The 16,120-nt window shown below is 34.2% G+C and overlaps 1 protein-coding gene across 2 annotated transcripts in view; it reads left to right on the top strand.

Annotated features, from left to right (window-relative positions):
- Positions 1 to 10,596, top strand: part of KLHL1 (kelch like family member 1) — a 422,746-nt gene extending 412,150 nt beyond the window's left edge. For both annotated transcript variants that reach the window (XM_068526655.1, XM_068526654.1), the window contains one exon: positions 10,537 to 10,596. In XM_068526655.1, the coding sequence (XP_068382756.1) occupies positions 10,537 to 10,596 (60 nt within the window). The remainder of the gene's footprint in view (positions 1 to 10,536) is intronic.
- Positions 10,597 to 16,120: the final 5,524 nt, after the last annotated feature.

Genomic DNA, 16,120 nt, shown 5'->3' with positions numbered 1-16,120 from the left:
ACATACACTGTAGTTAGAGATTCAGGATCATGCTCAGAGAAGCTCCCAATCTGGTCTAAGGTCTGGAGTATTTGTGTTGGGGTGTGTGTGAGTGCTGGGAAAAGATGAGAGGAGGACAACTTAATTATGGTGGAAAATAACTTATGCTGTACAGTTACTATAGCCTTGCTTGTAATGAAGGGAATGGGTATATTTTCAGACTTTTGTCCTTATATTCAATTTCTCCCTACTTTCTTTCTTTGCCAAATCTCCTAATATTTCTTATTTCTCTCCTTTATCAGAAACTTAAAAAGGAGAAACAATTTAAACAAACAAACCAATTTTCCATCAATGGATGCAGTTAAATTCCAAAGTCTTACTTAGTTGAACCAGGATAATAACCTCATCTCCTCTTATTCCTTAGTGTATAGAAGGCTTTATTTTTGGTCATAGAAATTGACTAAAATTTGATTGAAGTAAATTTCTTTGAAAAAGTGTTTGCTTTTAAAGATACATAACTTCCTTGATTGTGCCAGTTTTGATGATATGTGTTCAACTAAAATATTAAATAGGCTGACTTTGAAGTACAAAACCGGACTCCTCATGGTCAGACTAAGGTATCTGCCTTATGAACCTTACTCTTCCCCAAGGGAAAATCCTTTGATTCCAATGAAGATGCATTTGGCTAAGAAGGAAGAAAAAATGTGGAATGGAGGAACAAATAGGAAGAATTTGGAGAACTAGGTCCTGTGATGTTCTGTGTTTTACTTTAATTGTGAGAAAGAAGCATTCCTTATCCAGAGAGCAGCAAATATAAAATAAGCTGTAATTATTGCACTGAGATTTTAGAAGATATATTTTAATTCCTTACCTTCCTGAGTCCCTAGTGTTTACAAAGGGAGCACTGCTATGATTGTTGACTTGTGAAGAAAATGTACCAGTTCAGTGGTATATATTTTAAATGTGCTACTTTTACAAATGAACATTAAATAAGGGAAGTTTATGGGAATATAAATGATATAATATCTTCATTACATATTTATAGAAATGAGCATTTATGCTTAACATTCCTCTAAAATTGAAAACAAAATAATGTATGTAGTAGTAATGGGTAAAAGCATCCTAAAGGCCATTTTTCCCTCATCTGTATTTTATACACTCTTTTGAATCATATAGTATCTTACAAAGAGCAAAATGGTATTTTAAATGTTTTATAACGCTCATCCACCAGAGGGCAGACAGAAGAAGCAAGAAGAAATACAATCCTGCAGCCTGTGGAACAAAAAAAACATTCACAGAAACATAGAAAAGATGAAAAGGCAGAGGGCTATGTACCAGATGAAGGAACAAGATAAAACCCCAGATAAACAACTAAATGAAGTGGAGATAGGCAACCTTCGAGAAAAAGAATTCAGAATAATGATAGTGAAGATGATCCAGGACCTCGGAAAAACAATGGAGGCAAAGATTGAGAAGATGCAAGAAATGTTTAACAAAGACCTAAAAGAATTAAAGAACAAACAAACAGAGATGAACAACACAATAACTGAAATGAAAACTACACTTGAAGGAATCAATAGCAGAATAACTGAGGCAGAAGAACAGAGAAGTGACCTGGAAGACAGAATGGTGGAATTCACTGCTGCAGAACAGAATGAAGAAAAAAGAATGAAAAGAACTGAAGACAGCCTAAGAGACCTCTGGGACACATTAAATGCAGCAACATTCTCGTTATAGGGGTCCCAGAAGAAGAAGAGAGAGAGAAAGGACCCGAGAAAATATTTGAAGAGATTATAGTCGGAAACTTCCCTAACATGGGAAAGGAAATAGCCACCCAAGTCCAGGAAGGACAGTGAGTCCCATGCAGGATAAACCCAAAGAGAAACATGCTGAGACACATAGTAAGCAAACTGGCAAAAATTAAAGACAAAGAAAAATTATTGAAAGTAGCAAGGGAAAAATGATAAATAACATACAAGGGAACTCCCATAAGGTTAACAGCTGATTTCTCAGCAGAAACTCTACAAACCAGAAGGGAGTGGCATGATATACTTAAAGTGATGAAAGGGAAGAACCTACAACCAAGATTACTCTACCCAGCAAGGATCTCATTCAGATTTGATGGAGAAATCAAAAGCTTTACAGACAAGCAAAAGCTAAGAGAGTTCAGCACAACCAAACCAGCTCTACAGCAAATGCTAAAGGATCTTCTCTAAGTGGGAAACACAAGAGAAGAAAAGGATCTATAAAAACAAACCCAAAACAATTCACAAAATGGTCATAGGAACATACATATCAATAATTACCTTAAACGTGAATGGATTAAATGCTCCAACCAAAAGACACAGACTTGCTGAATGGATACAAAAACAAGGCCCATATAGATGCTGTCTACAAGAGACCCACTTCAGACCTAGGGACACATACAGACTGAAAGTGAGGGGATGGAAAAAGATATTCCATGCAAATGGAAACCAAAAGAAAGCTGGAGTAGCAAAACTCATATCAGATAAAATAGACTTTAAAATAAACGATGTTACAAGAGACAAGGAAGGACACTACATAATGATCAAGGGATCAATCCAAGAAGATACAACAATTATAAATATATATGCACCCAACATAGGGGCACCTCAATACATAAGGCAACTGTTAACAGCTATAAAAGAGGAAATCGACAGTAACACAGTAATAGTGGGAGACTTTAACACCTCACTTACACCAATGGACAGATCATCCAAAACGAATATAAATAAGGAAACAGAAGCTTTAAATGACACAATAGACCATATAGATTTAATTGATATTTATAGGACATTCCATCCAAAACCAGCAGATTACACTTTCTTCTCAAGTGTGAACGGAGGATTCTCCAGGATAGATCACATCTTGGGTCACAAATTAAGCCTCAGTAAATTTAAGAAAATTAAAATCATATCAAGCACCTTTTCTGACCACAACGCTATGAGTTTAGAAATGAATTACAGGGAAAAAAACGTAAAAAACACAAACACATGGAGGCTAAACAATACGTTACTAAATAACCAAGAGATCACTGAAGAAATCAAAGAGGAAATCAAAAAATACCTAGAGACAAATGACAATGAAAACACGACGACCCAAAACCTATGGGATGCAGCGAAAGCAGTTCTAAGAGGGAAGTTTATAGCTATACAAGCGTACCTCGAGAAACAAGAAAACTCTCAAATAAACAATCTAACCTTACACCTAAAGGAACTAGAGAAAGAAGAACAAACAAAACCCATGGTTAGCAGAAGGAAAGAAATCATAAAGATCAGAGCAGAAATAAATGAAATAGAAACAAAGAAAACAATAGCAAAGATCAATAAAACTAAAAGCTGGTTCTTTGAGAAGATAAACAAAATTGATAAGCCATTAGCCAGACTCATCAAGGAAAAGAGGGAGAGGACTCAAATCAATAAAATTAGAAATGAAAAAGGAGAAGTTACAACAGACACTGCAGAAATACAAAGCATCCTAAGAGACTACTACAAGCAACTCTATGCCAATAAAATGGACAACCTGGAAGAAATGGACAAATTCTTAGAAAGGCTTCCAAGCCTTCCAAGGCTGAACCAGGAAGAAATAGAAAATATGAACAGGCCAATCACAAGTAATGAAATTGAAACTGTGATTAAAGATCTTCCAACAAACAAAAGTCCAGTACCAGATGGCTTTACAGGTGAATTGTACCTTTTAGAGAAGAGCTAACACCCACCCTTCTCAAACTCTTCCAAAAAATTGCAGAGGAAGGAACATTACCAAACTCATTCTATGAGGCCACAATAACCCTGATACCAAAACCAGACAAAGATACTACAAAAAAAAAAAATTACAGGCTAATAACACTGATGAATATAGATGCAAAAATCCTCAACAAAATACTAGCAAACAGAATCCAACAACACCTTAAAAGGATCATACACCATGATCAAGTGGGATTTATCCCAGGGATGCAAGGATTCTTCAATATACGCAAATCAATCAATGTGGTACACCATATTAACAAATTGAAGAATAAAAACCATATGATCCGGCTTCCCTGGTGGTGCAGTGGTTGAGAATCTGCCTGCCAATACAGGGGACATGGGTTCGAGCCCTGGTCTGGGAAGATCCCACTTGCCGCGGAGCAATTGGGCACATAAACAACAACTACTGAGCCTGCGCCTCTGGAGCCTGTGCTCCGCAACTAGAGAGGCCGCGATAGTGAGAGGCCTGCACACCGTGATGAAGAGTGGCCTCCGCTTGATGCAACTAGAGAAAGCCCTCGCACAGAAACGAAGACACAACGCAGCCAAAAATAAATAAATAAATAAATAAATTTTGAAAAAGGGACATTTAATATCTATATTTAACAAAAAAAAAAAAAACCACATGATCATCTCAATAGATGCAGAAAGAGCTTTTGACAAAATTCAACACCCATTTATGATAAAAACTCTCCAGAAAGTGGGCATAGAGGGAACCTACCTCAACATAATAAAGGCCATATATGACAAATCCACAGCAAACATCATTCTCAATGGTGAAAAACTGAAAGCATCTCCTCTAAGATCAGGAACAAGACAAGGATGCCCACTCTCACCACTATTATTCAACCTAGTTTTGGAAGTCCTAGCCATGGCAATCAGAGAAGAAAAAGAAACAAAAGGAGTACAAATTGGAAAAGAAAAGGTAAAACTGTCACTGTTTGCAGATGACATGATACTATACATAGAGAATCCTAAAAATGCCACCAGAAAACTACTAGAGCTAATCAGTGAATTTGGTAAAGCTGCAGGATACAAAAATAATGCACAGAAATCTCTTGCATTCCTATACAATAATGATGAAAAATCTGAAAGAGAAATTATGGAAACACTCCCATTTACCATTGCAACAAAAAGAATAAAATACCTAGGAATAAACCTACCTAGAGAGACAAAAGACCTGTATGCAGAAAACTATAAGACACTGATGAAAGAAATTAAAGATGATACCAACAGATGGAAAGATATACCATGTTCTTGGATTGGAAGAATCAGTATTGTGAAAATGAGTATACTACCCAAAGCAATCTACAGATTCAATGCAATCCCTATCAAATTACCAATGGCATTTTTTGTGGAACTAGAACAAAAAATCTTAAAATTTTTTTGGAGACACAAAAGATCCCGAATAGCCAAAGCAGTCTTGAGGGAAAAAAACGGAGCTGGAGGAATCAGACTCCCTCACTTCAGACTATACTACAAAGCTACAGTAATCAAGACAGTATGGTACTGCCACAAAAACAGAAATATTGATCAATGGAACAAGATAGAAATCCCAGAGATAAACCCACACACCTATGGTCAGCTAATCTATGACAAAGGAGGCAAGGATATCCAATGGAGAAAAGACAGTCTCTTCAATAAGTGGTGTTGGGAAAACTGGACTGCTACATGTAAAAAAATGAAATTAACACACTCCCTAACACCATACTCATAAATAAACTGAAAATGGATTAGAGACCTAAATGTAAGACCGGACACTATAAAACTCTTAGAGGAAAACATAGGAAGAACACTCTTTGACATAAATCACAGCAAGATCTTTTTTGACCCACCTCCTAGAGTAATGGAAATAAAAACAAAATAAACAAATGGGACCTAATGAAACTTCAAAGCTTTTGCACAGCAAAGGAAACCATAACCAAGATGAAAAGACAACCCTCAGAATGGGAGAAAATATTTGCAAACGAATCAATGGACAAAGGATTAATCTCCAAAATATATAAACAGCTCATGCAGCTCAATATTAAGGAAACAAGGAACCCAATCCAAAAATGGGCAGAAGACCTAAATAGACATTTCTCCAAAGAAGACATACAGACGGCCAAGAAACACATGAAAATCTGCTCAACATCACTAATTATTAGAGCAATGCAAATCAAAACTACAATGAGGTATTACCTCACACCAGTTAGAATGGGCACCATCAGAAAATCTACCAACAACAAATGCTGGAGAGGGTGTGGAGAAAAGGGAACCCTCTTACACTGTTCTTGGGAATGTAAATTGATACAGCCACTATGGAGAACATTATGGATGTTCCTTAAAATACTAAAAATAGAATTACCATATGATCCAGCAATCCCACTACTGGGCATATACCCAGAGAACACCATAATTCAAAAAGACACATGCACCCCAATGTTCATTGCAGAACTATTTACAATAGCCAGGTCATGGAAGCAACCTAAATGCCCATCAACAGACAAATAGATAAAGAAGTTGTGGTACATATATACAATGAAATATTACTCAGCCATAAAAAAGGAACGAAATTAGGTCATTTGTTGAGACAAGGATGGATCTAGAGACTGTCATACAGAGTGAAGTAAGTCAGAAAGAGAAAAACAAATATCGTATGTTAACGCATGTATATGGAACCTACAAAAATGGTACAGATGAACCAGTTTGCAGGGCAGAAGTTGAGACACAGATGTAGAGAACAAAAGTATGGACACCAAGGGGGGAAAGCCACGGGGTGGTGGGGATGGTGGTGTGTGTGATGAATTGGGCGATTGGAATTGACCTTTATACCCTGATGTGTATAAAATTGATGACTAATAGTAACCTGCTGTATTAAAAAATAAATAAATATATATAAAATGTTTTATAACAACTTTATTTTAGTACAATAAACATTAATTTTAAAGCTCTTAATTACTTTAAGATTTTATATCCATATCTTATCATTATTTATATTTTTAAGACTCTCAAGGGACCATCAGCAAACCCACATAAAATCCCTTTGAAAATTTTCAGGATTCCAGGCCACTAGAGAAAGTTCTGGTATTTGCTGGATAATGCCTGTTACCTTCCCTTCACATACCCCATAAATGGACAATATCATCTGGTTATTTCATTTACTACTGGCACCATAAAATGGTCAAGCATTAGAATAAATAAGCAAATATATTAAAATATATAATAATGTATATTTGAAAAATTTCCCAATCTAGCTAGCATTGGAAATAATGGAAATAGATTAGAGAGTATTTGCCAGATTCATGTCTTAATAGTTATACAGAGAACAAACCCATGCATGCTTGCAGGTATGTGTGTGTGTGTGTGTTTTAAATAAATTTGACTTTGTCATTTAACATTGTTATTTTGTTTTTTAAATTTGATTTGAAAAAACAATATGTGTGCTTCAAGACATAGAAAGAAAAATTTAATTCCGTTTCCCCTAGCCTGGCTAAAATCACCCTTTCATGTCTTCCTTGGTACATTGTTGTAGTGCTGTCTTGCTTCATCTACCTGCAGCTGTAAAGAAACAAAGATAGTGTGTCATTTACTGTCATATCTCCAAAAACTGACATAGTTGCTGGCATGGGGTGAGAGATATGTGAATGTTTCTTAAATAAATTTATTGTGAATTATTTTTGCAATTCAGTTTACTCTGTTGTGCATGGATTTAGTTTATTTGCATATAATAGATATATAAGATGCTTAGAATGAGTTTCAGGGAAGCCTGGTGAGATATTTAAATCTTCAGTTGCTGTTTAATAATTGGTTTCATGCCAACCTTTTTAGGTTATCATAGTAAGGCTGAAAGGTATAACCCTGGAGAGAGAACAGGGCAGATTGTTTAAAATATGTATTAAATAAGATAAAACTGGACCAAGGGGGAAAGGGGAAGACGTCTCAAATATTTAAAATGTATTTTTGTAGAATATATCAAATGCTTAAAATAGAATGATAAATGCTGGGGTAAGGGGAATACTTAACACTATGATAGAACTTAAGTGTGTTGGGTAGAGAAATCTTCTTTCAGGAAATGATATGTAAAGTGAAGAATAGAAAATGAGTAATAGTTAAACAGATGAAAATATGGGGAGTGGTTTGGTTTAAGGAAGATAATTTTTAAAGAGCCGCAGGAAAGAGAACACATGGCATGTTTCATTCATCAATAAATAAAGTGGTGAGCAGTAAGTTTGGAGAGAGAAATTGTGTCTATATCATATAGGACCAGAAACCATGTTATAGAATCTTGACTTTGTCATAAACCTAAAGAAGATCTAATGAAAGATTTTAGACAGGGAAAGTAAATAATCAGAATTGTGCTTTAAAATGATTCCACTTGATGAGAAGTGAAAAACGATTAGGAGAAAGCAAGATCAGAGTCGGAAATTTATTAGGACATATTTTACTAATCCACTGTAGGGGTGGAAAATTTTTCCTTCTTTCCTTCTTGTTTCTTCAGCTAATGAAACAACTAAATTGACATAAAACAGATTAACGGGAGAAAAATTTAATTTTGTATATATGGAAACCCCATAAATATATGAGACTCAAAGAAGTGACCAAAGCAGGAAGCTTTGATATTTTTTAGACAAAGAAACAATAAATTCATGAAGAAATGAGTAGACAAAGTGGTTTGGGATTGAGGTAGTAAATTGGTGAAGAAGTTACAGGATTTGTTTACACAGCCTTCTTGGCCCTAAATTCCCTATGTCTGGTGATAAATATGCCTCTACCCTCCTGGTAGAGAGAGGGTACCATTTCACATGGGAGAATTATCTCCTGCTATAAGGGATCAAAGGAGGGTCAGAGTGTCCCTCCTGTGTCCGGCATCTCTCAAGTACCTTTAGTTCAAAATAATCAATATGCCAATGTGGCATATCCTAGAGTGGCATATTCTGCTCCCCTTCACACTTAAGGTGAAACTGTAACATGAACTAGGTTGAAGACAGTAAGAATGGGTATAATTAAGTTGGATGGAGAGATACTTATAGGACTTGATGGTTATTTACCTGCAAGGTTGAGGGAGGTAAAACTAAGGGTCATGGATGTGCTCTAGGCTCCTGTCTTGAGCAACTGGGTAGAAAGTGGTGGCATTCACTGGTAAAAGAAGTACAGGAGGAATAGTAAACTCGGGGGAAAAAAGCAGACATTCATTTTTACACACACATATAAGCACATATAGAGATATAGATGCAAATGTAGATACAGACATAAAGTGAAAGTATGTACATTGTACTTCACCTAGAAACTATGCATAGTATTTTTCAGTATTGAATGAACATCAGAGAGTATTTGGGAAACTTCAAAAATACATCTACCCAGTACTCATCCCATCCCTATTGAATGGTGGGCCTTGAGTACTTATACTTTGTAAAAGTCCTTTAGATGACTCTGATGTGAAACAATGTTTCAAAATCATTGGAAACTAAAAGAGAGACAATGGAAACTGTGTGCAGTTTGGAGTCAGAAATATTTCAGATTGTAGACATTGATGTTACCAGATTTACATATTGTCTCTTGACACTCCATTCACATGCCTGTCATATAGAGATGACAACATATGATGGGATTATAAAGGTGACAGTGATCTATAAAAATTATTCTTAACACACAATATGCTGTCAATATATCACATGGCCCTTTTCACTTCTCATTTTGAGCAAATATCTATGAAAAAGACAAGAGATGTTATATTAGCTTTTTAAAAAATAAGGTATTAAATGAAAGGAATAAAAAAAAGTCATATGGGAAGGTTTTTTGGTTTTGTTTCTGTTTTTATTTTTAACCTGCAAGGGGGATGGCAGGTTACAATAAGCACAGTTAAAAGAACTAGTAGATAATTAGATAATGGTGGTAATTTTCATATTTAGAGAGTGAGACCATGTCCTTTCTCAATCAATAAGATAATGTATGTGATCTGAGGTTATTTTGTTCATAGTGATTTTATTTGTTGCATTTTATTCCTTTCTCTGTAATACTATCCTGTAATTTCTCATCTATCTAATATTTTTATGTGCATAAATTATTCTTAGAAAACTGTAATAAAAATCATTGATATGAAAAAGTTCAAATTACTAAAATCTTAGTTTACCTCTACGGAATAAATTTTCATTACAAACTTTGTAAAAATTATTGTTTTTTAATATACTTCTAGCCAATTTCATATTCAGGATTATTTTTAAAATCTCAGTTCTCATTTCAATGACAAACATAATATAGCCTTTTAAAAAAATAGGCCCTGTAACAATTGTAATTATGGCCTATTAATGACAAAATATTGAAGCTATATCACTATATGTCTCTGTTTAGAATGAATGAATAACACATTTAATTCAGTATAATATCTTGGGAAATAACTTCACAATGACTTCAATAGTGAAATAGCTATTTCATCTAAAATATACTCCAAGCTGTCACTATGAAATATCACAAATGTATCCATGCAAGCTCTAGAATAAATCTTTGCTGGAAACTTTTCTAAAACAGCTTCATTTCACTAAAAATCATTAAAGAATTTATTACTTTCATTAAAAATTCTGTAAATGATTGCAGGTTTAAAAAATTTCAATATACATATTATTGTTTTATGTAAATGTCATTTTCATTGCTTCCATTTATATTGTACTAATTGTGGATAAATTGGGAAAAGATAAGCACATTTATTAATGATTTTCATGCATATGAATGAGTGGTTTAAATACATTATAATTTGTATATTTTAAGACAGTAAAATTTGCCTTAAATTGTGTTTCATCTTTTTCAACAGATGGCTTCCTTGAATATTGGGAGAGCAGGTGCCTGTGTAGTAGTCATCAAGCAACCTTGACTTATTTTTATTTGGATATATTTTAATTGCTGGAGTGGTTATTTTTATATCAGAGGGCAAGAATGAGAACTTCCTGAGATGAAAATTCTTCAAGAACAAAGATTTTGGTAGATTTACCTACAGATGTCAAAAGAAATAGAAGATCAAACAGAATTATGGGAAACAAGAAAACAAACTGCTCTGGGAACACTATCTGGTCATGTATTAGTTCAGGAATGGTTATTGGTAATTTGTTTTGTCTTGTAGCATACAGTAACTAGAGTTACCAAAGGCTTGTTTTTCTTGAGCAATTAAAAGGAGAAACCGAGATTTGTTCAATTGTTTTATAATCTGTGGCGATACCAAGAGGTTGCCAAGAGTAGAAGACATGATATTTCATCTGACAGAATTTGATCAATTTACTATTTTCCTACTCAGATGTGATCATACCAGGAGGTGGAATGATGTTTATTAAAACAAACATGCTTCTTCCTAATTTTCCTAAACTACGAACTAGAGAAACAGATTCATGCTTGTCTCTTGCATTCAGAAAACAAATCAAAGCTGCATATATCATCTGAGCTGATGGTTGGATTTTATTGCAATTGTATTAGCAATTTGAAGCTGGAAAACACAAAGGATCGTTTTCATTAAGCTTACCACATTGCTTTGCTTTTTGACCACACTGAGCCAAAGGATCAGTACAATTATAGGCTTTTGCCTTATGATGAGTTCAGTGTAAGCATGGAAGTTAGTTATTCTGAATGTTATATATATATATCCATTGCATGTTGAAGTCCTTTAGAATTTTGTTCATAAAGAATCTTAGAAATTTGAGAGAGAAATCTATGATCCATTCATTTGGAGTGTTAATCATCATTGTTAGAAGGAAGGCAGACTTCAGATTCTCATTCCCAACTTTTCAAACTTGCTACATTGATATTCACATTATTTTATGCCAATGTTTGTAATTGTTTAAAGCATATAGTAGAAACATTACACAATGCCCTTAATAGTCCATGTAATTTTTAAATATAATTAATAAATAATAGAAAATTTACTTTTATCAGTGTATCTTTTTTCAATAAATTTTAATTCAGAACTGAGTAAAAAATTGACAAGAAGTAGGCGTTTTATTGCTCGACTTTTCAAAAATCAAGAAGTATATATTTTCATCAAAACACAAGTTTATTTCTTCCTAAATACTATGCTGACACCAAATGCAATCTTTAATTATTGTTTTCTTTTGTAGTCACTCACTTGAGACAGCTAACAATAATGCTTAGAAAATGCCCATCCCATAATGAAAGTGCTGATAATCATGCAGGGGCTAGAAAAGTCAAGAAAATCCCTCTTTTTGAGTCAATGTAAAACATGGAATTAAGTTTTATTACTGGGTAGTGGAAAAATATTTGAAATTAATAACCAAGGAAAATATTGATAGTTTATGTCAAGGAAATATTAGGAAATCTAAAATTTCCCAACATGTATATGTGATCAGATTTATTAGTCACATTTCAGAAAAAATGATATATTAAGGAAGTATCAGTGTTTTTTTTAATCATAGTTAAAAGATGCATAGCATGAAATTTATCATTTTAGCCATTTCTAATTGTACAGTCTAGAATTGTTAAGTATATTTAACTTCTTGGCCCACATATTTTCTTCAATGCATAGAACATACAGATAATATTAGCTAACTGAGGTGGACAATTTATTTTTGAAATGTTAAAGAATAGAGGGGAAGATAAAATGGTATATATCAAGTTTTTAATCAGTAAAGCTTTGTGGTGGTCATATTTAAAACTTGGTTAATAAATTTATCAATATTTTTACAATTTTTTTTTTTTTTCCTGAGAGGGAATTTTCCCCAAATTTGCTGCATTCAACCAACTATTTTCTATATGTGTATCGTATTAGCCTGCTGCCTCTTATATTTCATACCATGAGTGTACACACCCAATTTACCATACAAGGACATTGAAGAGCAGTTTGGGCAATAAACTCTAAGCTTATGTGAGATAGGAAGAAGGGATATTGTCGTGCCATTTACTGAAGAGTATATTGTCCACCAAGGTCACATGAGTTCCAGGACTTACCATCTACCCTGCCATGACTCCAATCCAGGATTCTTGAAACTTTGTCAACTGCTAAGGTGTTAAGGAAGTATCAATGACTTTTTAAGTGTAGTTAAAAGATGCATAGCATGAAATTTATGCAGGTCCTTATTCAGTTATGCTAAAGACTGCCCTTTGGGGTGAAATTTCTGCTAAAGACAGGATTTACTATTTGGCTGTTTAATTAATAAGGCATACTTAAATAAAAGAAGTATAGAAAATACCATCAATGAGGATAGTTTTTCTAAGATACTGTTCAGGTTTTTTACTGCATTAATATCTCCAGAATATAACTTATTTTTATAAATACCTCTATATAATCTTAGAATAATCTGCAAATATTTTCAATGTTAAAGATGACTATTAATGATAATAGGAATATATAATATACAATTGTCCCTCCATATCCATAGGGATTTGTTTCCAGGACCTGCCCTGGATACCAAAGTCTGTAGATGCTCAAGTCCCATAGTCAGTGCTTCACATCTGTGTGTTCCACCAACCTCAGACTGTGTAGTACTGTATTTATTGAAATGATAGTGAACCAGTAGTATTGCAGTAGATGGGTGACAGTGTTGGGAAAATAAATTAAAAATAAACAGAAAAACTTCTACAATCCAGAAAACCTCTCCACAAAAGTACTAGAAAAAACTTTTTTTATTATTGAATAAGCATGAAACCAGAATGTAATGCACATCACAGGAAACATGCTAAGAGATCGCAAAGACAGAGAGAAATCTCACCCTTTCATGTAGCCAAGCAGATACAACTCATTAAACATATTTTTTCCAGATAAACAATATCTATTTCTAAAGTAAGAGGACTGAACAGCACCATTTGTCACACAAGTTCATCCTTACTTTACCCAGTAGTTGGCGTGACCATCTGAGTTAGCTAATTAGCTTTGTCCAGAGGGGGAAAAAACTTCTCAAAACTTTGTGACAGTAGGTAGTTTTGCAACTTGGATTAACGTCCCACCAGATAGACTCCTCCCCTCCCACAGGAGCTGTGCAACAGGGGTGCCGTCTTCCTTGAGGATTACATTTCAAAGAAATGGCTTCCAGGCCCTTGAGAAAGACATCCCTAAGTCATAAAGCTGACAAAAGTCCTATCTAGTTTTTAAAAGGATTTATAAACATTTCAAAGAGAGGAGAAAGTACTCAGAATTACAAGTTTTCTAAAGTAAATGCTCTGAGAAAAAGGAGGGAAGGAAAATCTCTTCCCTTATTTCAACAGGGAGAATTAAACTTCTTAGTTTTCATTGTATTTGTCCTAATGATTGATATTAGTGTATTTTCCCTCCAGTTGTTTTTCTATCTAACTTTAGGAGACATAGTATAGTTCCCAGATATGCAACTTTACTATCGCTTAGGAGTTTGTTAGAAAAGCTAAATCTGAGACCTATCCAGAGTTGCTAAATGAGATCCTGTTTTTTAACAAAATACCTAATGTGACTTGTTAAACCTTGAGAAACACCAACTTCAGTCATTATTTCTCTGCAAACTCTATTTCCCTCTCTGGTTTTCTCAATGAGGGCACCAACTAGGGAGTTAGCAATCCTGTCTAGTTCTCATATTTAATCCATGTACTCCAGGATAAACTTTATCAGGAATACAAGTAAAGTTTTAGTTCTCATCTGCTTTCACTTTGTATAATTTTTTAATGGGTTCAGAAACTAGATGAGGAGGAGAGTGCTACTCATTGGATTCCCTCCAAGCCCCAGCAGAACAGTTAGCTAGGTGAAATGCATATATGATAAGAAGAGAGTTCCAATTATGAAAACCTACAATTTTTAATAAGGAAGATGCAAGAGAAAGTATATGTTTATACTATGCCCATTATTTTGTAATCTGTTTCAGTCTTACTGAGACTGGAGAGGACAGAAGTAATACCTGGTCTCAAGTAGCCAAATTTCTGGCTTACAGTCAGTCAGTGATTCTTATTCACCTCAATTGTCTTGAGATGATAAATTCAAGTTTGCTTGGGAAGTAACCCCCAGCTAGCTTATGTTAAAAAACAAAAGTCAACCTAGTAAATTTGAAGATTTAATTGACTTTATTCAATGATTCATGAATTGGGCAGCACCCCATTTAGCAACTAGAGGGGAGCTCAGAAGGGGGTTGTACAAAATGGAAGGGCTTTATAGGAAGAAGGTAGGGCAAGGGAGCTATTAACAAAAGAAGGGAAATAATTATTTTTAAGCCAGGATGTCTTCTTTCTGGGGGGAAGGGAACAGCGCAGGTTTTATCATGCAGATTGCCTCTTCTTTCCCTGGGAGATGATGCAAAGGCTTACCTGACAGATTACCTCATTTGTGATGACCAGAAAATTCCAAACTGGTTGATTAAAATTACATTTCTGAAGGTCAAAATGACAATTAGGTTAGGTATTAAATCTAGGTTTGGTATCATGGGCTTTAGCACAAGTGATACCATTTTGGGCCTATGGTTTTCTTTTTAACACTTAGAAGGTCAAACCTCTTCCCCTGCTTACTGAGAAACTTGAATTTTCAAAATGAGTTAGATTTAGAACTGGTATATAAATGATGGAGAAAATCAAACCCACAGCATAAAATCAACACTTTTTGTATTAAACTGAGGGATACAATTAAAATGTTTGTGTAGTTAAAAGATAAACTGAGGCATAATAAAAATTTTAAGAGATTATTTCAGCAAAAATTGGGCCAAGCAAGCAGGCCCAAACTGGAAGTAGTTAGGAGTGCTCAGCCAATAGGAGCTAGGAGAAAGACATATAGAGGAGGTGCAGAAGCAAAGAAAGGAAATTATTTGATTGGCTATAGCTTAAAGCTCAGTTGGCTGTGATTGCTTGTTTTTAGCGGTTTTATTTTGTACCTTTGAGGCATTTACAGGTTTAGATTTTTGTTTGCTTTCATAGGCTACCCTTGCATTAGAGCCACCTCAGTCTAACGGCCTCTTTGTTTAATTAATTTAACAGCATTAATATGTTTTGATATATTAGAAGCTCAATCATAACTGACTTATTCTAAAGCAGTAAGTAATATTAATTTTAGATTTAAAAAACAATGTTATGTGGAAGAGTAAGAGAAAGTTACAACGTTTGAATATTAAAAACTTTTACCATTGAATTTATAATTTTAATGCTATATTTGTTAGTGTTGACTAATGTTTTGAAAAGTTTTCTTAGGATAAGTACTACACAAGCTTAGAACACAAACATATTATATTTATGAGTGTAGATTAAAATGTGGGAGGAAGTTTAAATAAGCTATAAGTGGGACTGATTGTTTAAGAAAATTTAATGTCCTTAAATTCATATGAGTACATATTAATCAAGGGGCCCTTTAAAAAGGATTATTAATATTTCATAGATTTATAACTAAAATCCCAAGACCCTGAAAGTTCCATTTAGAAACTTAAGGAAAATGTGGTTTGTTTATATAATTAGTT

This window comes from Eschrichtius robustus, chromosome 18, assembly GCF_028021215.1.
Source record: "Eschrichtius robustus isolate mEscRob2 chromosome 18, mEscRob2.pri, whole genome shotgun sequence".
NCBI lineage: Eukaryota > Metazoa > Chordata > Mammalia > Artiodactyla > Eschrichtiidae > Eschrichtius > Eschrichtius robustus.
The sequence above is the reverse complement of the archived record's forward strand: the minus strand, read 5'-3'. Positions and strand labels throughout refer to the sequence as shown.